We start from the raw sequence: 24821 nt of genomic DNA, 5'->3' as shown, positions 1-24821 counted from the left end.
GTGCTGAGAAAAGATTTCTTAGAATTGTGGGTTAAATGCCATAGGATATCTTCAGTTATGGGAGATGCCCAAATAATTTGAACAAAATCCAATGTACCCTTCATCAATTGGTTGGGAGGATGAGTTAGATTCTTGAATCTTTGTATCATCTCATGAACCAATCAGGAAGCAGGTGAAGATCCACACTGATAGAATCGTGGACCTCACCACACCCTATATAAGACCAATCTTAAATTTCCTGTCAACTCATCAGAAGCGGTAGCACTACCACTGTAGCACCCACCATTCACAGGGAAGACAATTCCTTTAAATGCACACAGTTTTCAACAACCGTCCAAAGCAGCAATGGTAGAGTCTCAATGAGGAAGTCAGCAGGAAAACCTGCTGCTCCTCCGGAAGCCCCTGGTATGGTCCTGACCGTGTCAAGTACCTTGGACCATTCTGTGGAGAGGCCCCATCTTACCTAACTGGTCAATTCCCAGGTGATTACAAGTGGGACACAGCCAGGCTGTCAGCAGATCCTGGAACCTTTGCCAAAAACCGAGAACTTGAAGTCATCCATTCCAGGTGGGCAATGACTGGGGCTTTGGGATGTGTCTTTCCAGAACTCCTCTCCAGAAATGGAGTCAAATTTGAAGCGGCAGTATGGTTCAAGGCCGGTGCTCAAATCTTCAGTGAAGATCGTCTTGAGTCTTGACTATCTTGAAAACCAAGTCTGATCCATGCTCAGAGCATTTTAGCAATCTGGGCCACCCAGGTTATCCTCATGGGTGCTGTTGAAGGATACCGTGTTGCTGGTGGACCGCTTGGGGAGGTAACTGACCCCATCTACCCAGGTGGCAGCTTTGACCCCTCGGGACTAGCTGAAGATCACAAGGCATTTGCTGAGCTCAAGGTTAAGGAAATTAAGAATGGGCGGCTTGCCATCTTCTCTATGTTTGGGTTCTTTGTGCAGGCTATTGTAACTGGAAAGGAATCTCTGGAGAACCTTGCTGATCATCTTGCCGACCCTGTGAACAACAATGCTTGCGCTTATGCTACCAACTTCGTCCCAGGAAAGTAATACTAGAAATTCTGTGTAGCCAAAATTTCTACTGTCTAAATATTATATTATAGATTGTACACATATGCAGGGAATATATTGGATCAATCATTCAACATAGTAATTCAATTGGAACTTCCAATAAATAATACCAATTATTACTAGAAAGTGATAATAGAAGCTGGTGTAGTTTAAATTACAGACTTCTCTAAAAGATGCATTTAGAACCCCAGCAGATTTTCAACCTTTGTGTGGGAATTAATCTTTTTATAAGGAATTTGTGTATGTTGTAACGGGAAAGAAAAAAGAAAAGAAAAAAAATCAACATGGATTTGCTAGTCAACTCGAAACTCAAAAATAGGTTGATCAGTATTTAGTTCCCCACATGGAAAGACTCTTGTACCTCCAATTTTCAAGTGTCAAATTGTCAATTATGATTATGACACACTCGTTAAAAATTTGTGAGAGTCAGAAGAAGAAATAAAGAAAACCTGGCTATGCTGAAATAATTGGCTCCCTCATCACCTTGAGTATGGATTGAAATCACAATCACCAGAAGCCACTTTATTGTCACACATTCACAGCATGAGATGCAGAGAACTCAACTATTTGCATTCCTCTTCCAGCTACAGCAATCTGATATCGGTTTCTGAAGAGGGGAAAAAGAAACCAAAGCTCCCATGAAAAGATACACAAAAGAAAGTGTTTTAATCATATGACTGTGCACAGCCTAATCATCCCTTCACAAGCAACTGCCATGTATTGAAAGTTGTATGTAAGATAGTTCACTCACCTGCCACAAGCTCTAGCATCCAGTGCTTCTGGCTCTGGCACACAAACAATTAAATGACCATGCTCGATCAGTTTATCTTGCTCCTCGAGAAGCCAGAACCTGACTCGTTGATCAAGACCGGTAGAGAACACCCAGGCCCCATCTGTCCAAATTCCTTCATGAAAGAAAACCAAACTTTAATCCATTTAAAATCCATCAGCAATGAAAGAAGCTCGCATGAAATACCTTGTTCAGACAATATATGTCTGTTCTTGTTTTTGCAGGGCAACAGCAAGTCTTTAAAAAGCATATATATCATAAATTTGTATATTATGTGGAAAATTTATTTATAAAATCATCATGTGAAAGCTTTTTGATAGTTAAAAGTTGATAGGAATATTCAAAATATTCAAGTCACTCAGGTGTCTCTTAGCGTGGGAGGAAGTCTAAGTATTTAGAGAGAAATTTCTATGATAAAAAATATAAATACCAGAAAAATTCCAAGTAAGCAAACTATAAGGAAAGCAATAGGCAAAAAACAAAAAGACAAGAACTTCATGAGTTTACTCATTCTGGAACACAGAGACACTATAACATTCAAATGCTAAGTTTGAAAGGATTTATGAGGAATATTTTACCTTTTATAGCGGAGCCATGCGCAGAGGGAACTCTGTAATTATTAAAAAATCTGATCCTATAACTCTTGTTCAGCTTTTGACCATAATAAATTATGTTTACATTTTCGGATTCAGTGATCGAATTTACAACTTCTGGTGCAATAATCTTGGAATCCAAACCAGTAGATAGCAGAGACAAATCAAATTTAAGACAATGAATAGCTTGATCATCACCTCCACTTACTACACAGAACTGAAAATCACAATCACTTGTTCGACAGTTTTTCATCTCTGAAACATGGAGACAATTGACACCGGATTGGTGAATATTACTCATAACATGTATAGGCCGAATTTCACATATTTCAGAAGCAGGATCAACAGGGTTCAACTCTCGCTCAGAGATAGCATTATGCAAAGCTTTGACAGTGCCCTTTTCCGTCTCGTTTGATTTTGTTGACACACTGCATGTGGCATGATTTAGTGTATCACAATAATCTCCCTCTCCAGATTGCACAGTATTTGAATTACAGCCTGGCTTTTTCTTAGGCTTGGTACTGCTTAAAGTTCTCCACCATCGTCCACCCTGACTTCCCCTTCCAGTCCTTGGTCGTTTCTGACAATCAATGAACTTATCAATCTGAAGAGTTGAAACTCGCCGCACAAAAGCTTCAACACTCTCAGTCAGATCCCAGAAGGCAGTGCTTCCATCAGTGGCCCCACTAATCACATAATATACAGATCCAATTTGAAAATCCTCTGTAATCAAGTTTATAAGAGTTAATGAGACCAAGCAGAAAAATGAAACACATAAGAAAGCCAAAAATACAAATAATTACAAAGCTGGAAATTGATATTCAATCATTTAAATACTTTCTCTTAACATGCTATTTTTTTAAACAGCAAACTAAAAGATTCGAGCATGAAGTGACTTTATAGTGAGTTGTACAAATAATTTCCCCTAAAAATCAGTATTTAAATTTTTTCAAAATTTAAAGAAGAAGGGCTGTAGCTGCATAGAGTCGAGAAGATGGGACCTAGAACTTGGAGATAAATCTACACAGTATTGTCAACTTGGAGGTTAAAGACTGTGTTACTAGCTCCAACCAACTCAGAGAAAGCAATGGTACACAAACAAAATTGCAAGATTTCTGAGTTACGTTATATGTTAATACACATAACAGATTTTATTACAAAAAGGATAATTTCTGCCAGAAAGGTAGTAATGGCAAAGTCAATGATTTCCACAATAGTTATTCTAAGTTCTAACATAATTAGAGATCCAATAATAGACTAACCCTTAGAAGCATGATGTATAGGTATGATTACATGCCGTAATGTCAATACCGGTGATGACAGAGGAACCAACAATGCAACATCAAACCTGTTATGAGTTAAGAAGAAAAAGTAAATCTTAAGTATGACTTGGTATACATGTGACTTAATTGAAGTTCATAGAAAATCAGTAAGTAAACCAAATGCTGAATGTGTCTACCATAATCGGTGTGGTAAAATGAGGGCCCGTAATGAAAGTGTGGCATCTGAACAGGCGACAACAACAAAACAGACAGTTGACCTGAGAGAAGACAAATAAGAGAGAAGGTTTTTTATCATACTTGGTTTCAGGTTAAAAAAAAAAAAAAAAAAAAAAAAAAAGTAATACAAAATAGTAGAATAAATCATAATTCATCTCACCTGGACCCAGGACATTTAACCAGAAACGCAGTGACGGCCAGGTATCTCCAGTCATCTTCATATTTATCCCCAAGATACGTTTTTGATTCTGTCTCCCCACCTTCTGGAAAACTTGATCCAGTATTTGCATCAGTATTCATATTAGTAACATTTTTGGTAATGCCAACCAGTTTCTGAACGTCTTTTGATTTTCCATGAGTACTGGAATTCTTGGTTGGCATGTCAGTGGAAAGCCACTGGAATGACAAAGTTGAGGATGCTCCTAGTGAAGGTTTGTAGTCATTTCTACTTCTATCATGTTTTTGTCCAACAGGTGTTTCTTCCACATTGTCCATCCTCCTATTTCTTAGCAGCCAAGAAGTTAAAACCCGCTTAGCACCAACTGATATCAGTAAGAAAAGCTTTTCTTCATCCTCTGCTGCACTTTTTTGTCCATTTATATCATCAGATGCGTTCTTCACATCAGAAGAAATTAGATGTATTTCTGACACAGAGCATATGGATCTGACAGCCGATCCACCAACATGCTCCCCAAGCAATTTAGATGCAGACCAATTATCAACTCCAGAAGAATACCTAAGTCAAAATCATGCAGTTAGATGGCTGCATAAAGATTCAATATCAATTCAAGCAATGTGATAAATTATTTTAGAAAAATCAGAGCCAGGAAGGGTACGGAGGGTTTACACTCAAGTGGACATAGATGAGCAACGAGTGGATATAAATTCAATATAGTAACATATAATCTGTGACAATCAGCATACCTAGTCAGCCTTACAGTTCCATCTTCGCAGCCAGTGGCAATCCAACTAGATCTGTCAAAAGGATTCTCCTCCACATTGGCTCCAACTTGAGAATTTTCAGAGACAAAGCACAACGTATGCATTTCTCTCCCATGAAATTGCATATGCAAATTCTGAGGAAACATCTTCCTATCACTTTCCAGCGTCCAGCGTCTACGAATATGGATAACTTCATCCTTGAAAAGAAAATTCTATAAGATGCGGGGATAAAGATGAACTTGAAGAACATAATAGATATGAATTACCAATAATAATAGTACAAGAATTTGACTCAATACACAACTTTAAAAAGCCCAATGGTCATTTCAAGGACACTTTTGACAGATTTGTAGCTTTGGTATCATAAAATTGGTGGGAAATCACAGTGGTATCATGGTTCAAGATTTACACTGTTGGACACCAATAAGGACTCCAATGACATCCCTATATCTGGGCCCCATTAGAGCTGAGTACAACTGCCTTCAGACCATCCTAATCATATAACTGTTTCCAAAATTTGTCATTGTATAAATCACATAGTATCAACTAATTTCAAACATAACCTAACCATGCAATAGTCACAGCCCCTAATATGTCATGCAGAGTAAATCCACAATATACTCAATGTCCAGATTTCAGATAGAAGGATATTAAAAGTGGTAATTCAACTTACCTTGACATAGGCAAAGCAGTTCCTTATCTCTGGTACATCACCAAGAAGATAAGAATGAGGACGCCGCCATCCACCACATGGAATTTGCAGAACCTGTGCCAACATGCACCTTTAGGCATCAAAAGGGACAATCAATGGGACAATGGAAATACTTGCCTTATCAATTTATTCAGCAGGGGGGAGGAGGTGGGGAGATTAACCTTCGCCTCAGTTATTAAGTTCCATATTATGAAATCTGCTGATGCAAAACCAGCTGCATAGTTGCAGCTCGCCAGATCATCAACAGAGTTGTTACCCGCAGAGACGGATTGAATCAAACTTAGCTCTTTCACTTGCTTCATCCCTATAAATTCCAAATTTTCACGATCCCTGTCATATTGCAAATAGCATATGCAGCCATCTCCTCCAGTCTGAACAAGAAAAAGAAAAACAGCTAAAGAGCAAACACACTTTCAAACCTCAACTACATGTTTGCATAAATAGAACAAATACATGTTCATATGCAGACATACATGTGCATATGCATACACTTCTCAGCTAGTGGATTGCCAAAAACTTTATGATGTTCCAAGCCAAGAGTTTTCATTCTGTTAGTTCTTATAACCTCTCTTTGCTACGCTGATGTTCATATTAGTTCTTCAAAAAAAATTATTTTTCCCCTTTTTTCTTGTGGAAACAAAAAACGACTGCCAAAGTACACAAAAACTGTAAAATATGTTAACAAAACCCCTTTTTAAGAAAATGCTTAACAGCAAGATTTATGACTTATTTCTTAGCATCTCTAAAAGCCTGAGGTCTGGTCATACCGAGCGAATTTCAATTTGATTTGAACTTAGTCTAGCAACTGAAATGTTTGACACAGTTGATATCCCATGAGCTCCTTTAAAATAACTTAGAGGAGATATCTTCACTTCTGATGCAGCAGATGTGCCAAGCAACAGGTCCCTTGACAAAGGGAATAAAACCAGATTACCACGTAGATCCCCACATACCAGCACCTGCAGATATTCAACTACAATTATCAATGAAAAGAATTCACCTCCAGCAAAAGAGGTACATCAAATTACATCCATGTTTACCTCATTAAAAAACCTTAATCTTTGGTTATTAGGTAAGTTGTCTTTTTAATCAATTAAAAAATAACTTTTATAAGGAAAAGATTTTCAACTATCAGTTAATCTTACAAACATTTGTCACTATCTCATTGGGCTTTATAAAAACCAATCACTTATCTTATGCCTCATTCAAATGAAATTAAAAGAAAGAAATGCTATAAATGGGTACCTCATCCTCAAACAATGCATCCAAACACATTATCCGTAATCCAAAACATGAGGAAAATTCCGCAATAAGAGAGATATTGTAAGTTGTGGAAGATTTTTGACAAGCAGATGACAACAGATCACTTAACTGCCAAAGCTTCAATATTCCTCTAGGATCAGCAGTGAAAACAAACCTAGACACCGGATATTTAACTTGTTAATAACTTTGACATTTTAGAAATAAAGCAAGAAGATTAAGATCTCTGTCATCTGAAAATGGAAAGGTGGTATATACAGAGCAATGGGTTCTAGGCCACTGACATTTACGAACCTATGCACAGCACAAGCTAGGAAAACACTAAATAATATTTTGGTCTCTCTTATCATGACAATATTGAGAAAAACTGTTACCTATATCCCAATGACTTACACCAGTAGGTTCCCAAGAGCTGTCTCTCCATTCCAGCTGACCATGTAAAGGTGACATCTAATCGAGGAGTACAGAAGTCACCTACAACTTTAACAACTGTCATTTTCCCTTTCCCATCTCCAACAGAAACCCAATCATCAATGGCACAGGCATCCCCTGGCATATTTTTTGACAACAAATCCATACAAATAATCGGCACCCCTTCACTGACTTGGACAAGATTAGTCCAGTTCACATTCCCCTGATCAGATAATTTGGCATGGTACAAATAACCATGATTTGTGGCAACATAAAGGGTGTCATCACGAGCGAAACGCAAGCAACGTACATATTCACTTTTGCTGCAACAAATGGATACAGAAAAAAAATAGAAAAGAAATTATATAAAAGGTTAAGAACAATATAAAGAAATAGTAGGCCAAAGCGAAAACCAAAGCAATTAGACACACGAAAGATTTGTGAACTTCCATTGCATTGCAGGTGTCACAACAGCACAACCAATTGAACATTCATTAGCATCTAATCATTTTCACCTAGAGGAACATAAAAAATGGGGGATTCTGGATCTTGGGAGGTACCTTGTGGGATTTCATTATTGAAAATATTTACCTGTCCATAAGCTGAATATGCTCTGATAAATTTGGGATCCGCAAACTTAATATATCAGATCTGTCATCAAACTCTTTTGCCTCAGGATATGCCTCCAAGCTTCCAGGCAATGAAGCATGTAGCTGATGCATTTTGATTGCAGAATCAAATCCAGCAGTGACAAGAAGAGAAGAGATTGGATCATATAAACAACGCCATATGCCTCTTCCTCTGCACAAGGATAAAACTCTAAATGCTTTCCAAATATACAATTATGTCATGAATACTAAAATATTAGTCAGATGAAGACTAATTTCCTTCATAATTGGTAGTTAAACTGGTAATCATGAGTCACTTAGACCACCAAATTGTTGATGACCATCAACAAGAAGATCTGGAATGGTTAATAATATTACGTACTACGAACTCAATCCATACAGAACAAAGAAAGCACAGATTCTAAGTTAACTTTGATGCTAGTTGTAAGTGAAACACAAACTAGTATCATAAGAGGTTCAGGAGACAGACATAATTGCTAGTTTTACACCTGTTTTTCTACATGTTGCACTCTTCAGAGTTATGCAGGAAATTAAGTAACTTATACAACTGTTTTGAGGTCACAAAACAGTAAAATAAAGCAATAAACAACCTTTAATTCTCAACGACAGAAGACCACATTTGCAACTTACATATGCTCCTTAATCATCTTAAGCTGTTTACCATCTGATCCCCACACACGACATGTACAATCCTCGCCAGCAGTGATAATGAACTAAAAAGACATACAAGAGAGAATCAGCTATAAATATCAACATCATATAATAGTTTCAGAATCACATTTGATGTTTTTGGAAAGACGAGAAGACAAGACATTAATTAATTTTTACATGATTCTACCAATTTTTCTTTTCCAATGCATTTTTATGTATACCAGAATGAAAACTAAAGAACTAGGAACTAAACAGGGATTTTGTAAAGTTTACAGAATCAGTAATACTGCAGTCCCAAACTCGAGCATTATGACCATATAATACAGAGCTGACAACCTCCTCTTCTATGCTATCAGAATCTTTCTGTTTAGCATGAACTGCCCAGATGCGAGCACTGAAACAAAGAAGCATATTGTTGAATTTAATAATTCCAAGTAAAAAGTAAGAACAAGAATGTTAGGACTGAGAAAAGTTATTCACCTCCGATCATCAGAGACAGAAACCAGTTTTGAACCATCGGAAGACCATTCTATGCGAAAGATGGAACCTTCATGTCCTATGAGTCTAAATATGTTAACTGCTTTATATTGCTGATGATGAAGCTTTACATATTTGGAGAGTGAACTCACATTTGAGCGGTCTTCCTCCAGATTTGTTAAAAGAGAAGCAACATATAGAGATTCCACTTTCCAAACAATAATCTGCGTGAATACCGATTATTCATAAGAACTAATGAAACTCAATGATTCCACTGGAAGCTACAAGTCCAGTTTGAAGTATAATACCAAAACAATTAACCTCTTTGATTAGAAATATTTTGAAATTTTTGGTGCGAATACAAATCTTCAAATTGCATAGAAATAAAGTAGCAATAAAAGAGTTCAAATGCTAACCTCTAGGACTATAACAGAGAAATTGTTTAAGAAATAATGGAAACTTTTAAAGGTGGGAAAAGTAAGCATAAATTAGAGAAGAATAAGTCACCTCATTATAAATAGTACCAGATGCAATGCGGAGAGTATCAAGGGTATCACCGCATAATCTCATAGAATACAGAAGACATATCTCTACATTTCAGCAAAGACAAACGAACAAATATAAAATATAATAAAAAATCTCACTACAGATAAAAATCGTCTATGAAAATAGAAATAATTGGAACGAACCCGGAGAATGAACTTCAAGAATGAAACTTGAGTTAGAAATGTGCCAGACACGTACTGAGTTGTCGCTACATCCTATGGCAAGACAATGGCCACCCTCAGGGCCCTGGTACCAAAAAAAGAACCGTCACAGCTTGCAGTTTTTTCAAATTTAGTAAAGCAATAAGCATGTTAATTTATTATTACCTTCAAGAAAGAAACGTCCAAAACCCAATGACTCAACCTCGGCAACGCTTGAGCTAAACTCAAATCCACAATAAAATCTGATTGATTTTGAAATTTAAATTCAAAGTTGAAGTTAAATAATTTGACTTTCTTTTCACCAAAAAGTGCAACTCTGAAAGCAACGGTAGCAGACGATGATCCTTCAGCGCAATTAACGAAATTACAAGTAATTCCATGCACACGAATTCCTTCAAAAACTTGGAAAGACCTCACCAATTGTCCCGCTTCTAAGTCAAAAAGCAGCACTTGCGAACCGGAACCTTTTTTTTTTTTTTTTTCCAAATAAAGAAGCAACAAAATAAAAATAAATTAAATAAAAAGAAGATACTTAGGGAAGTAGTGATAAAAGAAGAAAAATGAAAGAGTACCAGCGAGGAGATAAGGAAGAGAAGAGAGGTGAGAAGGAAGGTGAAGAAAACAGAGTGCAGAGATTTCTCCAAGGTATTGGCTTGTGTGTAGCCGCCATTTACTATGATCATCGGCCATGGCTACTGCCGCTCAATTCTTGAAACTCGTCTTGCTGCGTTTTGAGTTTTCCAAATGCTAATAGGAACAATGTCTGCACCGACTCTAAAACCTCAGCGTTACAAAATTTTAGTTGCCTGTGGGCTGTATTGACTATTGAGCTGACCTTTAGAAATGCACCAGTGTTGAACAAGAGAATACCATGGGCTCTATGTAGATATGGGCTGTATTTAAGAGAGACATTATAATGGGCTATGTTCAAAATGGGTCCACTTGTAGTAATGGGTTGGTGTCCAAAACGACAGAGTAGAATCGGCTAGCGTAAAGACACACGAAAGATTTGTGAACTTCCATTGCATTGCAGGTGTCACAACAGCACAACCAATTGAACATTCATTAGCATCTAATCATTTTCACCTAGAGGAACATAAAAAATGGGGGATTCTGGATCTTGGGAGGTACCTTGTGGGATTTCATTATTGAAAATATTTACCTGTCCATAAGCTGAATATGCTCTGATAAATTTGGGATCCGCAAACTGAATATATCAGATCTGTCATCAAACTCTTTTGCCTCAGGATATGCCTCCAAGCTTCCAGGCAATGAAGCATGTAGCTGATGCATTTTGATTGCAGAATCAAATCCAGCAGTGACAAGAAGAGAAGAGATTGGATCATATAAACAACGCCATATGCCTCTTCCTCTGCACAAGGATAAAACTCTAAATGCTTTCCAAATATACAATTATGTCATGAATACTAAAATATTAGTCAGATGAAGACTAATTTCCTTCATAATTGGTAGTTAAACTGGTAATCATGAGTCACTTAGACCACCAAATTGTTGATGACCATCAACAAGAAGATCTGGAATGGTTAATAATATTACGTACTACGAACTCAATCCATACAGAACAAAGAAAGCACAGATTCTAAGTTAACTTTGATGCTAGTTGTAAGTGAAACACAAACTAGTATCATAAGAGGTTCAGGAGACAGACATAATTGCTAGTTTTACACCTGTTTTTCTACATGTTGCACTCTTCAGAGTTATGCAGGAAATTAAGTAACTTATACAACTGTTTTGAGGTCACATAACAGTAAAATAAAGCAATAAACAACCTTTAATTCTCAACGACAGAAGACCACATTTGCAACTTACATATGCTCCTTAATCATCTTAAGCTGTTTACCATCTGATCCCCACACACGACATGTACAATCCTCGCCAGCAGTGATAATGAACTAAAAAGACATACAAGAGAGAATCAGCTATAAATATCAACATCATATAATAGTTTCAGAATCACATTTGATGTTTTTGGAAAGACGAGAAGACAAGACATTAATTAATTTTTACATGATTCTACCAATTTTTCTTTTCCAATGCATTTTTATGTATACCAGAATGAAAACTAAAGAACTAGGAACTAAACAGGGATTTTGTAAAGTTTACAGAATCAGTAATACTGCAGTCCCAAACTCGAGCATTATGACCATATAATACAGAGCTGACAACCTCCTCTTCTATGCTATCAGAATCTTTCTGTTTAGCATGAACTGCCCAGATGCGAGCACTGAAACAAAGAAGCATATTGTTGAATTTAATAATTCCAAGTAAAAAGTAAGAACAAGAATGTTAGGACTGAGAAAAGTTATTCACCTCCGATCATCAGAGACAGAAACCAGTTTTGAACCATCGGAAGACCATTCTATGCGAAAGATGGAACCTTCATGTCCTATGAGTCTAAATATGTTAACTGCTTTATATTGCTGATGATGAAGCTTTACATATTTGGAGAGTGAACTCACATTTGAGCGGTCTTCCTCCAGATTTGTTAAAAGAGAAGCAACATATAGAGATTCCACTTTCCAAACAATAATCTGCGTGAATACCGATTATTCATAAGAACTAATGAAACTCAATGATTCCACTGGAAGCTACAAGTCCAGTTTGAAGTATAATACCAAAACAATTAACCTCTTTGATTAGAAATATTTTGAAATTTTTGGTGCGAATACAAATCTTCAAATTGCATAGAAATAAAGTAGCAATAAAAGAGTTCAAATGCTAACCTCTAGGACTATAACAGAGAAATTGTTTAAGAAATAATGGAAACTTTTAAAGGTGGGAAAAGTAAGCATAAATTAGAGAAGAATAAGTCACCTCATTATAAATAGTACCAGATGCAATGCGGAGAGTATCAAGGGTATCACCGCATAATCTCATAGAATACAGAAGACATATCTCTACATTTCAGCAAAGACAAACGAACAAATATAAAATATAATAAAAAATCTCACTACAGATAAAAATCGTCTATGAAAATAGAAATAATTGGAACGAACCCGGAGAATGAACTTCAAGAATGACACTTGAGTTAGAAATGTGCCAGACACGTACTGAGTTGTCGCTACATCCTATGGCAAGACAATGGCCACCCTCAGGGCCCTGGTACCAAAAAAAGAACCATCACAGCTTGCAGTTTTTTCAAATTTAGTAAAGCAATAAGCATGTTAATTTATTATTACCTTCAAGAAAGAAACGTCCAAAACCCAATGACTCAACCTCGGCAACGCTTGAGCTAAACTCAAATCCACAATAAAATCTGATTGATTTTGAAATTTAAATTCAAAGTTGAAGTTAAATAATTTGACTTTCTTTTCACCAAAAAGTGCAACTCTGAAAGCAACGGTAGCAGACGATGATCCTTCAGCGCAATTAACGAAATTACAAGTAATTCCATGCACACGAATTCCTTCAAAAACTTGGAAAGACCTCACCAATTGTCCCGCTTCTAAGTCAAAAAGCAGCACTTGCGAACCGGAACCTTTTTTTTTTTTTTTTTCCAAATAAAGAAGCAACAAAATAAAAATAAATTAAATAAAAAGAAGATACTTAGGGAAGTAGTGATAAAAGAAGAAAAATGAAAGAGTACCAGCGAGGAGATAAGGAAGAGAAGAGAGGTGAGAAGGAAGGTGAAGAAAACAGAGTGCAGAGATTTCTCCAAGGTATTGGCTTGTGTGTAGCCGCCATTTACTATGATCATCGGCCATGGCTACTGCCGCTCAATTCTTGAAACTCGTCTTGCTGCGTTTTGAGTTTTCCAAATGCTAATAGGAACAATGTCTGCACCGACTCTAAAACCTCAGCGTTACAAAATTTTAGTTGCCTGTGGGCTGTATTGACTATTGAGCTGACCTTTAGAAATGCACCAGTGTTGAACAAGAGAATACCATGGGCTCTATGTAGATATGGGCTGTATTTAAGAGAGACATTATAATGGGCTATGTTCAAAATGGGTCCACTTGTAGTAATGGGTTGGTGTCCAAAACGACAGAGTAGAATCGGCTAGAGCTAAGTTCAAATGGGCCAACAAAAGACATGGGTCAAAATAAGTACAACTGACTGAATACTAATGGGCTAATAACATAAATGGGCCATAGTGGAGCCCATAATTATACTTAAGCGGTGAACATTGATCTAACACGTGACCTACATATGGTCAGTCAAATAAATTTAAAATTCATTAATTAGAATCCTATCCGATCCCGTAACTTACTTGACTACTCAAAATACTTCCATCTTTTTCTGTTAAGTAATAATTCCATTCCGGTGGTCTATCCGTTTTGCTATCTTTCTCTTTGCATACGGTGAGACATGGGAAAGACAAAATCTTTCAAAGATGAGTTCACGTTTGGTTCGTTCTCTTCTTTTTTTTAAGGCTTACAGACAATCTTCCTCTTATGTCTTCTATATACCTGTTTGTTTGTTTGTTTGTTTGTTTTTAAAAAATAAATAAATTATGACCTCCGTTTCCATATGCAAAAATTTCAGGGCAAAGATACGAAGAATCACGCGATGTTATTGCAAAATATGCCGATCGAGTCCCCGTAAGTCCACAATTGAAGAGCCCCAGCTGTTACTTTTCTCTGATTGTTTGGTGATTAACTTAGAACAAGCAGTATTGTCGCGGACGAATGGAAATTCAATTATTCATTCCAAACTTCTCGCATAAAAATAATATAATAACTCATTGCTAGGCATTTGTTATTGCATCAATATATGACTTTTATTTTTATTTTTAATTTTACCTTTTTGTAATGGTTTTGTAGGTAATTGCTGAGAGATATTCAAAAACTGACCTCCCTGAAATGGAAAAGAAAAAGTAAGTTTTCAGCTTCAGCTTAAATTCCCAAAACAAATATTGACTATAGGATTAGTCCAATAGGACTTGTTAATTGGAATTTTATTCTCTGGGTGAATCTGTCTTTCTGGTATCTAGCGACATTGTCAAATTTTTGTGTTCACCGCATGTCTCTTTTAAGAAGTTTTGTCGTTGAAAGATAGTGTATTCTGATGGGTTGCTCAGCTGTGTCATTAGCAGCTTGACTAGGATTAATAGGCGAGTTGATGGAATAGATTATATTTGCGAACAAACCTGCTATGTAAGAGGTTCTTTCTGAAGTGTTTATATTGGGTACTGGTTAGTTTTGCTTGATTGGATATTCTAGTGTTGTATGAAAAGTCTTGTGATCGGATACTACTCATCAGGGCATAAAGTGGTTTGGTTTAAATTTGTAAATTTAAAAATGATAAAGAAAAGAGTTTTTTTTTTTTATTTTTTAAATAAACTAGATAGGGGTGGAAGTGTTGATATGTACAGTATCATCTGAGTTCTGAACATTATTGTTGAGCTATTTGAGAAGTAAAGGTTCTTTCATAGTTTTGATAGCCTTGTTTATTAGAAAGATAATCCTGTAGAGTGGTTTTTTATTAGATAGATAATTCACTGTTCAATCACTGATCTAGTTCTTGGATCGTTTTTAGTGTATACTATGATTAGTGGATTGCATTAACAAATCTAATTACGGATATTAGGCAGTGCTGCAGTTATCTAATCCTTCCATATTCGACAGAGGGAAAATTATTTTGTTTTAATTTCTCAAAGAATTGGAATTGTGGCAATTTACTTATGGTAATTGGTAATGGTGCCCAAATTTACATAATACGATAAATCTAGTACTTCAATAAGTTATTGAAGAACAATTTTTGGTTAAAGAAACTTCTGAGACCTAAAGTATTTTCTGAATTTCTTGTCTGTTGGGTCTAGATTAGCCAAATTTTCTCTGAATATTGTAGCTGTGCTCTTTAATGTGGAGAGGAGAAAGGATAGAAGCTTTTATGGAACTAAAACTTCTTCCAAAAAATTTCTTGACCAACTTAACTTAGTTTCCTATTGTTATTTGATAATAGATTTCTGGTTCCCCGAGACATGTCTATTGGACAATTCATTCACATCTTAAGCAGCAGGCTTCATCTGACCCCCGGAAAAGCTCTCTTTGTATTTGTGAAGAATACGTTACCTCGAACAGGTGAAGTTTGAACAAAATCTTGTGTTTTTTGTCTTTTGTATATTATATTGCATGACTTTCTGTTTCAGATAATCTCTTGAAATGTTAATTTATGACTGTTATCTGTAGCTACTCTACTGGACTCGGTCTATGAAACCTTCAAGGATGAGGATGGATTTCTGTATATGTGCTACAGCAGTGAAAAGACCTTTGGTTATGCTGGAAGTCATTCTTGTGAACATCATTAAACTTTGTAAAGTGATGCATTCCTTGTATTATTCTCTGTAGTCTGTACAATTGTGTATGGATGTGCTCTATTATATATGCCGTGTGACATCATTCATTCAGCAGATTGTATGAACCCGAGGAATGTGTTACTGTGCTCATATAACATCATAACCACCAACCTGCGTTTTCTTGTGCCTGTCCGTAAAGTGGTTATGCGGGAATTCCGCTTGTAAACCAAACCTTTTTTTTTTTCAAACTAACCGATAATTTATGCTGTTAGGACTCAAGAGACTAGAAAGATAAAAAATATCTCAATTGATTTCATTTCATTTAACAAAATCCAAAATGAATAAAGAATAATATACTTGCCGCATCAACGGCTACCGTTAGAGCAACAATCATCAGGAGACATCCAGAGTCTAGACTCCAGACAACGTAAGAAATTCCAGAGTCCACACTTCAACACGGGCACAAAATTATTCTTAGTGATATTTCACAGAAAACAAAAATATGTAACACGTTACAAGCAGCCCTATCATGATGCTACAACTCAAGATAGATCTGTCAAGCACAAACCAAAAATTTCAAATTTTGTACCATATTCTTGTTTCTGTAGTCTATATGAACACTTGCAATTACGTCAAAAATAATGCGTAAGAAGATGACCCATTCAGGCATGTTGTTCAAGTCACCAACTTGCATAATATCCAAAACCTGAAACGGCTAAACCAGACATGCCAACCCAACTTGATACTCACATTAGATGAACTACATGAATTTGGGATGAAATCATGAAAACAAGAAGCACACTAGTGAAATCCCCATTGCTTTCAAGATTTCTTCAACCATTGCTCAAGAGAAGAGTTTCTGGCCTCCACCCTTCCGCCAAACACCACGTACCGGCAATCCTTCAGCAAGGTTCTGGTTGCCATCTAACCTGTTATCCAATGGGTCAGAATCAGGATTGGGATCTGAATTTTTAAGATCCAAAAGAGTTGCCATAGAGCCATCACCAAGCCGCACTCTGTGGAACTTCGAGGTTTTCTTTCTTTGCTTATTACCACCACCCCCATCTACCAAAATTTGATTTAATCGACCACCAGCAGATGACAGATCATTCTGATCCCTCTCGTTGACAAGTACCTTTGATTTGCCTTTAGTTGCACGGTAGCCATCCTTGGATAGCACCTCCACCTCTTCTTCTGAAGGCTTGTAACTTGATTGCAGTTCTCGAACACTGCTTATGACACTATTTGCTAAAGTATCCCTCGAATTACTCAGTTCATTAGCAAGAGACTTCCCTTTATCTGCTAACGTATCTTTGGAATTACTCTGTTCAGTACCCAAAGACTTACCTTTACCTTTTTTACGGCCATTAGTCTCTCTCCACTGTGAACTGCCATGGGCCCAACCATTCTCTTGCCCATCACTGCCTCGCAAACTAGCATTGTAGGTCTCAACTAGCTCTTTCTGCTTCTGAGCATCAGGAAGGAGACTAGCCAACTCAAGAACTAAATGTGACAGGCCATATTCGTGCACATTTTCCAGGTATCTTTTTGTGTCAATCAAACCTTGTCGATATTGTCCAGATATGTCTTTAAAAGCAGAATATTTTTCTTCATCATATTGAAGGGCAGCACGCATCTTTTCTACCAAAGATCTGTTTGCAACTTTAACATTCTCCACCTTTGGTGGAGGCTGATTACTTAAGGGCAATTTTCGCATTTGCATTGCAGAAACTGGTGGGAAATCAGATACAGAAGGTTCTAGTGATCCATTATCAGCAAGATTGGGGGCTGAAGCAGAGTGGCTTATCCTACTGCTATTGCCAGAAGTTGTCTGTGAACTAGATGACACAAGTCCATGAACTGTTATCGGTCGAGCCTGAGCCTTGGTTTCAGTAGAAGCTGCATAACTTGATAGTGTAGGCCCACTACCAGAACTCCATGATGTTGTTACAGGTGCAACATTGGCTGTAGGCCTAAGTTGGATTGAGTTATTTAATTGCTGCACTTGGCCACGACTAGTCGATGGCCATGCTTGACCTGAGTGGAGAACAGTCACTTTCCTGTTATTTTTGCGTCGGAGATGTGCTGCCATGGTATTGTTGGGTAAACCTGTATTTCTTGGCTTTTGTTGACTGCCGCTGGAAGCCATGGGGAGGGGAGGAAAGGAAGATTCTTCTAGCGGTGCTGTCCTTGGGTTTTGCCCCAAGGCTTGAAGGTATCTTGAAGGTTCTGAATCCGTAGTAGCTAATAATTCAAAAGGCTGGATGAGCGGGTCAATATTGTCTGTATCTCTGAGATCTGAGACTAGCTGACCACTGGATGAAGATGGATCATAAGATGAGCCATTGGCACCAACAGTCTCCAAACTTGCCTGTATTGCCAGGGAAAGTTGATCATCAGAAGATTCACGATGAAATGTCCGACTCCTTCCACGACGATGATCTTGTTCATTAATTCGATGGTAACGAAAGCTTGTTGGTATCTGATACACAAAAATTAAATTATTAAAAAAAAGGGAATTGAACGCAACTTATATACTAGAAAAATAAAAGCAGCATGAGATCAAAAGATACTAATGAAGAATCAGACCCTCCACACTAACATAAAAGATCATATGTGTACCTGAAGAACAGCATTACGTTTTGCACGAGACATACGCCCACCATGTTCAATAGCATTATGCCTCTGAAAATGAAAGGAGTTCATTTAAGTTTTTTGAAGTTGAATGTACTAAAAAGATGGTGATAAGTCTACCCAAACAACAAATAAATCACACAGCATAATATTCATAAGGTCTAAGAATTCACCTTCATTTCTGCTTCAGATTGAAAGACAACAAATTTTTTGGCAAGGCAAGCTTCATCCTCACACAGGAAATGATCCCTGCGGAAATGAATCTGCAACAAAAAACAGACTTCAGTTAACAAATATCCTCAATTCAAAAACAGTGATGAAGAAGCACATCATCATTTCCCATCCACAACCAGAAAAGAGAGAATTTATCATACCTCCAGGTCATCATAATTCTTATAATATTCATACTGCCCAGGATGCTGCCTGCATCACACAAAGAACAGCCAAAAAATCACTTGAGCTTTTAGATATCTTGAAAACATATCATAAATCATTAAAGTTCTCATCAAAAGAGCATGCATTACCTTTGGCATATATGACAGGTGTAGTGTTCTGTAGACATATGTGAATACAGCTCATTATCCCCATAGAACGGGGTTTTGCAAAATTCACATATAGGATGCCCCATGAAGCCCCCTCTCTCACTCTCACTTCCATCCACATCTGAATCACCTGTTTTTATATGCTGATTCAGTTGTGCTCGAGTATATAGCTTTTGTTCACAAATAAATACCTGTATAATTCAAATCAAGTTGTTCAGTTAATCATGAATCCAAAAAAATAAAGACTTGAATACAAAGGTATTTTCAGCTGGGTATTACATAGATGTTGCATAAAAATTTAGTTGAAGAAATGCTAACAGTGTTCCGGTCAAAATTGAAATCCCATGTAGTATGAAAAGTTAGAACCCATATTTGGTCAAACCTCAAAGTAGGGGTGTACTAGAGCCGAGCCGAGCCGAGTAGTGGGTGGCTAGAGCTCGGCTCGATTTTGGATATGGGTGGCTCAAGCTCGGCAAGCTTGGGGCATTTGAGCTCGAAGCACTCACAAATAGCTCGAGCTTGGCTCGAGTTTGGCTTGAACAGTAGCCAAGCTCAAGCCGAGTCCAGGCTTGAATCAATCTCTTTTCTCTTTCCGGTAATTGAAACAAGCATTCCCTTTTCTCTTTCCTCTTAATCATCTTCTTCTCCCTCTCTCCAGTTCATCTTCGTCTTCTTCTTCTCTCTCTCAAACTAAATCCTTTTTTTTTAAGTTTTTTTCCTCTTTCTTCTTCTTCTCTTTTTCTTCATCCTCTCTACAATTTTTCTATGTCCCACCACAACTCAACTCACTCACCTTTCTCTTTCTCACATACAATTAATCACTTCATCCTGACTTGAGCAAACAAACAAAACCCGAAAGTACGTTACTAGCACCAGCCACCTTACCTCCTTTGCGAGCTTCACTTTCTCCCTCTCTCAAACGCCTTTCTCTTTCTCTTACAGCAACCATGGCATGTCTTCTCAAAACTTCCTATTTTACACGAGCTTCCCAAACTCGCGAGCCCAACGAGTCGAACACCATCATACTCGAACTCGGGCTCAAAATAGTAAATGAGCTGTACTCAAAACTCGAACTCGGTCTCGACTCAGTATTTAACGAGTCGAGCCTGGGCTTGTGACGAGTCGAAGCCAAGTAGCTCGCTAGCTACTCGGTTCGACTGCACCCCTACCTCAAAGAGTTCACTTTTCTTTTTTTTCTTTTTTTTCTTTTTTTTTTGTCTTATTATTATTCAAAGTTGCCCTCCCTAAGAAATTCTTGGCTCTAACCTTGAAAAAAACTAACATTAAGACCATAAAAAACCAAGAAAATATAAAGAGGGTAGCTTTAAGGTTTAATAGATATAACATGACAATTATCATTTCTTAAGGAGCATTAAGAGGGGCCCCAAGTATATTATTGCGAGCAAAACAGAAACTAGCAAATGTGTGACCAGAATTGTGTTTGCCAGCCCTTTCTAAGGGGAAAAGTATATTATAAAATGCAAAATATAAAAATCTAACCTTTCGTCCTTCCAAACACAAACTACACATAAGCAATTTATGTTTATGAAATAAATGACCCTTAAGCTGTTCAATGTTCCGAAACTTTGCCCGCCGCTTTGCCCCATCAATTGCTTGTTCCTCCATGTTATCGCAAACATTGCATGAAAGCCGGCACATTGCCTTGATCATTTTGTAGTGATCCACATCATCAAAAAATGTTTGTGTGTCCTCATGGTACCAGTATGGCCCTACTCGGCCCTCCCTTAATTCAGAGGGCAGGACTGAAAAGTCACTTATCATCTTCGTATAATCACCCATAGCCTGATATAAAGAAATCAGCAAAGAAATTAATAATGTGACTGATAATAAGGTAACATCGATTCAATTACATCAACGAAGTTAAACCAGGAACAGCTATCTGAATTCAACTCTAGTTTTTACTCGCAGTAACAGTCATAAAGACCTCAATATCATTGAAATAATCATCCAACTAAGTGCCAAAGAGCACAAGTACTAGTCTCAGTATCATTTTCAAACTACTAACCATTCGTCAGTCGCGTTGAATTACATAAAATAAGAACTTAAACATTATAGGAGACTTTTTCATGCAAATATTTTACTATATCATAATCATAGTATAGCAATTCCCAGTTTTAACTCAATGCTAAAAGGCATCATGTATACTTTAATCATTATGTCAAGAAAATCCCGCTGAATATGTAAACTATATAATCCTTGACTAAGAACCAAATAACATCACAAAAACTGTTCAATAAAATTATGTCTTTATAGGGTTTACTTTGACGCAATAGGTGAGATTATGATCTGAAACAACATGAATAAATCTGTAAAATTGAACTCAAACGATAACTTTAACTCACTATGGCAAACAGGTAGCGATTAATTTCAATTAAAAGATCAATCGTGAAATACGAATTGGGAAATAAATAATCTGATTGAAATAACAATTAATGAAAAACCCTAAGTGACCTTGGTGACAAAAACAACGTTGCACTCTGTTTTGCAGATGCAGCAACGGCGGTCATGACAAATAAAACGGAGCCTGGCCACGCAGGTTGAGCACACATCCCGATGACCGCACGGTCCATACGCCACCCATTCCAAAGTATCTGCACACACCGCACAACTATCGTCCATCTCTCTCAATTAAACCCTAATTTCACCACTAAAACACAAGCTAATGATCGAGATAAATATCTACAGCAACGTAATCCGAATTTTCGTATGCAGATTAGCGATTGTTGATGTTTCGAGAGAAGTGATGTGGAGAAGGGTCGGTTTTTTTTTTTTTTTTGGCCGGGCTCTGCCTCTGTATTGCTTGCTGCTCCAGAATAACTTCTCCCAAATAACCTTGATATAACTTTTTTTTGGGAACAATAAATATTATTACAGTCGGTCAAACTGAGTCCTACCCTTGATAGGCTAATTATAAAGCAAAAGTAAAACTTGTCCACCAAGCAATAGCATAATATGTTATTACTTTTAGAAAATGCTATTCATTACTTTTAGAAAAATGGGCACTGATGCTTTTGTATCGAATATTTATTCTGAACGATTTGTCTATTGAATCAGATGAGTTACATATCACGTTAATAAATATTTGACGAATGAACGGTTATTCATTAAATATGAACAATCAGTTATTATTATAAGATAATCATTCATTTGAAATAGACTTCCGTACATATTATATAAATGGTTATTCATCTAGAATGGACGTCCATTCATAATTTAAACTAAAAAAATTTAGCCTAAATTATTTATGGATGCCCGTCCTCTTATGAGGATGACCATCTATAGCATCCATCTTTTAATATTAAAATTTTTTAAATTTTAAATTTATTTAATGCATTAATTTATTTAATGAATCCTAATTGAATTAGTGGCTTATTCTTATGACATTTGTCCAATTACTGTGAATATAGACAAAAATTTAATGTCTTATTTCTTATGACACTTGTCATATTACTTTGAATATGGACAAAAATTTAATAAAGATGGCGACATTTACTTCTTGGATTTAGACTCAAATGTTGCAAAATTTTTTAAATGAAACAATGGAAGATGGACGCCTGTCCATTGAATTAAAATTTTTTTATTTTAAATAATGGACGGGCGTCCATTCTAGGTGAACGACCATCCATAGTAAGTGGACTTTCATCCATAATATATGAACGGGAGTCAATTATTATTTTCTCATGGATGGGCGTCCATTATAAGTGAACGGTCGTCCAATAATCACGGACGCCCATTATTTTGCTTTTAAAATTTTTTGGACCAGCATAGTAAATAGACACCCTTCCATATGAGATGGACGGGCGTCTATGATTTTTCTTTTAAAATTTTTTGGACCAGCGTCCATATCCGTCCATATGATATGAACGGGAGTCCATTAAATATGGGCAGGCATCCATAGATGTTCGACGACCATTTATTGACGAAAGACTCCAGTGTGGTCGCGTCCAACTGGTTGCCATGTCCTTCGGAACAAAAATTCGGTGTCCGTAGCAATACTCTTACTTTTAATTTTTTTAATTTAAAAGTTATAACTGGGTGGGCTGCTTTCAATAAATTGTATAATTTTAGCACCTAGTTTTATGTTATTGCCAAATGGATTTTTTCTTTTCATTAATTCCTAATAAAATTGATCATTTGAAGATTGTGCTTAGTTGTTGTAGTCTATATTTGTTCTTGGGGTAGCAAACATTAAAAATACAATCACAAAACTTAAGAAACAAAATAATACATATAATTCATGTTATTATCAATGCACAAAATACTATATACAGTAGACCTTCTCTATAGTTATAAGACCAACTAAATTTATTATTATGAGGAGGTTACAACTTAATAGATATGTAGTTACAAGAATTATTGTTTTGAATTCTTATTTTATAATTCATGTTTTAATAGTATTGGGGTTACAATTCATTTTTAGCAGTATTGGGGTTTCAATTCATTGTTTTAATGGTATCATGATTTCTTATTTACTTTCATGATGTAAAATATTACTTGATTTCTTATTTTATAATTCGTGTTTTGGTAGTATTAGAATTTCAATTCATGTTTTAGTAGTATCATGATTTCAATTTATTGTTTTAATAGCATTTAGTTGATATAGAAATGAAATCAAATAGTCATTCCAAAATTGAGTGATCTTCGACAACTCCACTACACTAATCAAATAGATATTAATGTCTTTCTTAATCATTCAAATGAACAACAAATCATGTATGTTTTAACTGAATTATGAGGATGGTAATACAAAAATACCCAAAGTTTTGTGCCAAGAATATCTAAACATGTTTGAGAAGCTAAAAATATTTTGGCTTCAACAAAAGGTGTCCATGTTGGCGACTTATTGTGCATATTATTACATATACACAAGATAAAATATGTGGTAACAACTTTAAAGCATAAATCATTGTCTTAAACAACTTTAGATAAATAATTTATTTCATCTCAAATCTTTAATGTAACATAACATTTTTTTTTTTTTAATATACATATAATTATTACTATGTAGAGGCAAGTTCCTTAAGATAAGACATAGAAAAATTATAACTTATTACAATATGAAATTTATTCTTATTTATAATTGACTCAAGTTGGGACCAAATTTTTTTATGACTACATAGAGATTATTCCTATATATAATATAACTATAAAAAAGTTATACTGTATAATCCATAATATTATATCAACATACTGATTAAAAAATGACTCAATCAAGCATTGCTAAGTGTAACAAATCCCACATCAGAACCGTATTGAGGAGGTCCTGAGCTTATAAATGGAGGGAGTCCCTTCACCTAATAGGTTAGCTTTTTGGGTGTGAAACTCCCAGCCCGTAACAAGTGCTATCAGAGCAGATCCGATTCGTCTTTCGATGTCCCGCCAAGCGCCCATGCAGGGGCATCCACATGTGATTGTGGGTCTAAACGAGAGTGAGGTGGACAGGTAGCCAGGGAACCCAAAGATGCATTGTGGCAATTTAAAGACAAGGTCCAAGAATTCCACGAAGAGTCGACGAGGACGTTTCCAGATTAGGTGGGGGAGAATGTGACTCCTCTCAAACATTTCATCAAACTTTTGGTGTGCATCACCCTGACACTTTAGAACCTTCTA

The 24821-nt window shown here is 36.4% G+C and overlaps 3 protein-coding genes and 1 pseudogene across 5 annotated transcripts; 2 read left to right on the top strand and 2 right to left on the bottom strand.

Moving 5' to 3' along the window:
* Positions 1 to 245: 245 nt before the first annotated feature.
* On the top strand, positions 246 to 1251 carry LOC116138366 (annotated as a pseudogene).
* LOC116138627 lies at positions 396 to 13552 on the bottom strand. 3 transcript variants are annotated; one of them, XR_004129318.1, is made up of 21 exons: positions 13363 to 13552; positions 12956 to 13254; positions 12773 to 12875; positions 12591 to 12673; positions 12087 to 12307; positions 11880 to 12000; positions 11586 to 11668; positions 10918 to 11127; positions 7255 to 7614; positions 6866 to 7037; positions 6388 to 6579; positions 5782 to 5991; positions 5582 to 5674; positions 4891 to 5105; positions 4127 to 4702; positions 3927 to 4007; positions 3730 to 3815; positions 2453 to 3190; positions 1836 to 1989; positions 1534 to 1691; positions 396 to 1010 (listed from the first exon to the last, which is right to left on the bottom strand). XR_004129318.1 is itself a non-coding variant. In XM_031424338.1 (21 exons), exons 1-20 carry the CDS (start codon positions 13478 to 13480, stop codon positions 1613 to 1615), a joined length of 4194 nt encoding a protein of 1397 aa, XP_031280198.1. In that variant the 5' UTR covers positions 13481 to 13552; the 3' UTR covers positions 396 to 1010; positions 1568 to 1612. The 3 variants fall into 3 exon arrangements, 2 of the variants coding, with proteins under 2 accessions (XP_031280198.1, XP_031280196.1); XM_031424338.1 differs by having other exon boundaries at positions 1568 to 1691; XM_031424336.1 differs by lacking the exon at positions 396 to 1010 and having other exon boundaries at positions 1331 to 1691.
* Positions 13553 to 13971: 419 nt separating this feature from the next.
* Positions 13972 to 16197, top strand: LOC116138997 (autophagy-related protein 8i-like). Its single transcript, XM_031424676.1, has 5 exons — positions 13972 to 14124; positions 14262 to 14317; positions 14540 to 14592; positions 15681 to 15799; positions 15908 to 16197. Exons 1-5 carry the CDS (start codon positions 14085 to 14087, stop codon positions 16024 to 16026), a joined length of 387 nt encoding a protein of 128 aa, XP_031280536.1. The 5' UTR covers positions 13972 to 14084; the 3' UTR covers positions 16027 to 16197.
* Positions 16198 to 16473: 276 nt separating this feature from the next.
* LOC116138211 (E3 ubiquitin-protein ligase HEL2-like) lies at positions 16474 to 21940 on the bottom strand. The gene is made up of 7 exons (XM_031423935.1): positions 21663 to 21940; positions 20691 to 20993; positions 19173 to 19381; positions 19023 to 19071; positions 18822 to 18911; positions 18637 to 18699; positions 16474 to 18496 (listed from the first exon to the last, which is right to left on the bottom strand). The coding sequence occupies exons 1-7, from the start codon at positions 21828 to 21830 to the stop codon at positions 16859 to 16861; spliced, it is 2520 nt and encodes an 839-aa protein (XP_031279795.1). The 5' UTR covers positions 21831 to 21940; the 3' UTR covers positions 16474 to 16858.
* Positions 21941 to 24821: the final 2881 nt, after the last annotated feature.

Source organism: Pistacia vera, unplaced genomic scaffold (genome assembly GCF_008641045.1).
Source record: "Pistacia vera cultivar Batoury unplaced genomic scaffold, PisVer_v2 Contig11, whole genome shotgun sequence".
NCBI classification, from domain to species: Eukaryota; Viridiplantae; Streptophyta; class Magnoliopsida; order Sapindales; family Anacardiaceae; genus Pistacia; species Pistacia vera.
Note: the sequence above shows the minus strand (reverse complement) of the source record. Positions and strands in the feature narration are given on the sequence as shown.

Excerpts from the sequence above, each read along its gene's own strand:
- LOC116138997 (XM_031424676.1), top strand. The coding sequence starts at position 14,085 with ATGGGAAAGACAAAATCTTTCAAAGATGAGTTCACGTTTG. Across the intron at positions 14,318-14,539 it reads AATATGCCGATCGAGTCCCC|GTAATTGCTGAGAGATATTC; the intron begins GTAAGTCCACAA and ends ATGGTTTTGTAG. Across the intron at positions 14,593-15,680 it reads CCTGAAATGGAAAAGAAAAA|ATTTCTGGTTCCCCGAGACA; the intron begins GTAAGTTTTCAG and ends ATTTGATAATAG.
- LOC116138211 (XM_031423935.1), bottom strand. The coding sequence starts at position 21,830 with ATGGACGATAGTTGTGCGGTGTGTGCAGATACTTTGGAATGGGTGGCG. Across the intron at positions 18,700-18,821 it reads AATCTGAAGCAGAAATGAAG|AGGCATAATGCTATTGAACA; the intron begins GTGAATTCTTAG and ends TTTCATTTTCAG. Across the intron at positions 18,497-18,636 it reads AACGTAATGCTGTTCTTCAG|ATACCAACAAGCTTTCGTTA; the intron begins GTACACATATGA and ends TTTGTGTATCAG.
- LOC116138627 (XM_031424338.1), bottom strand. The coding sequence starts at position 13,480 with ATGGCCGATGATCATAGTAAATGGCGGCTACACACAAGCCAATACCTT. Across the intron at positions 12,674-12,772 it reads TCTTGAAGTTCATTCTCCGG|AGATATGTCTTCTGTATTCT; the intron begins GTTCGTTCCAAT and ends GCTGAAATGTAG. Across the intron at positions 4,703-4,890 it reads GGAACTGTAAGGCTGACTAG|GTATTCTTCTGGAGTTGATA; the intron begins GTATGCTGATTG and ends ATTTTGACTTAG.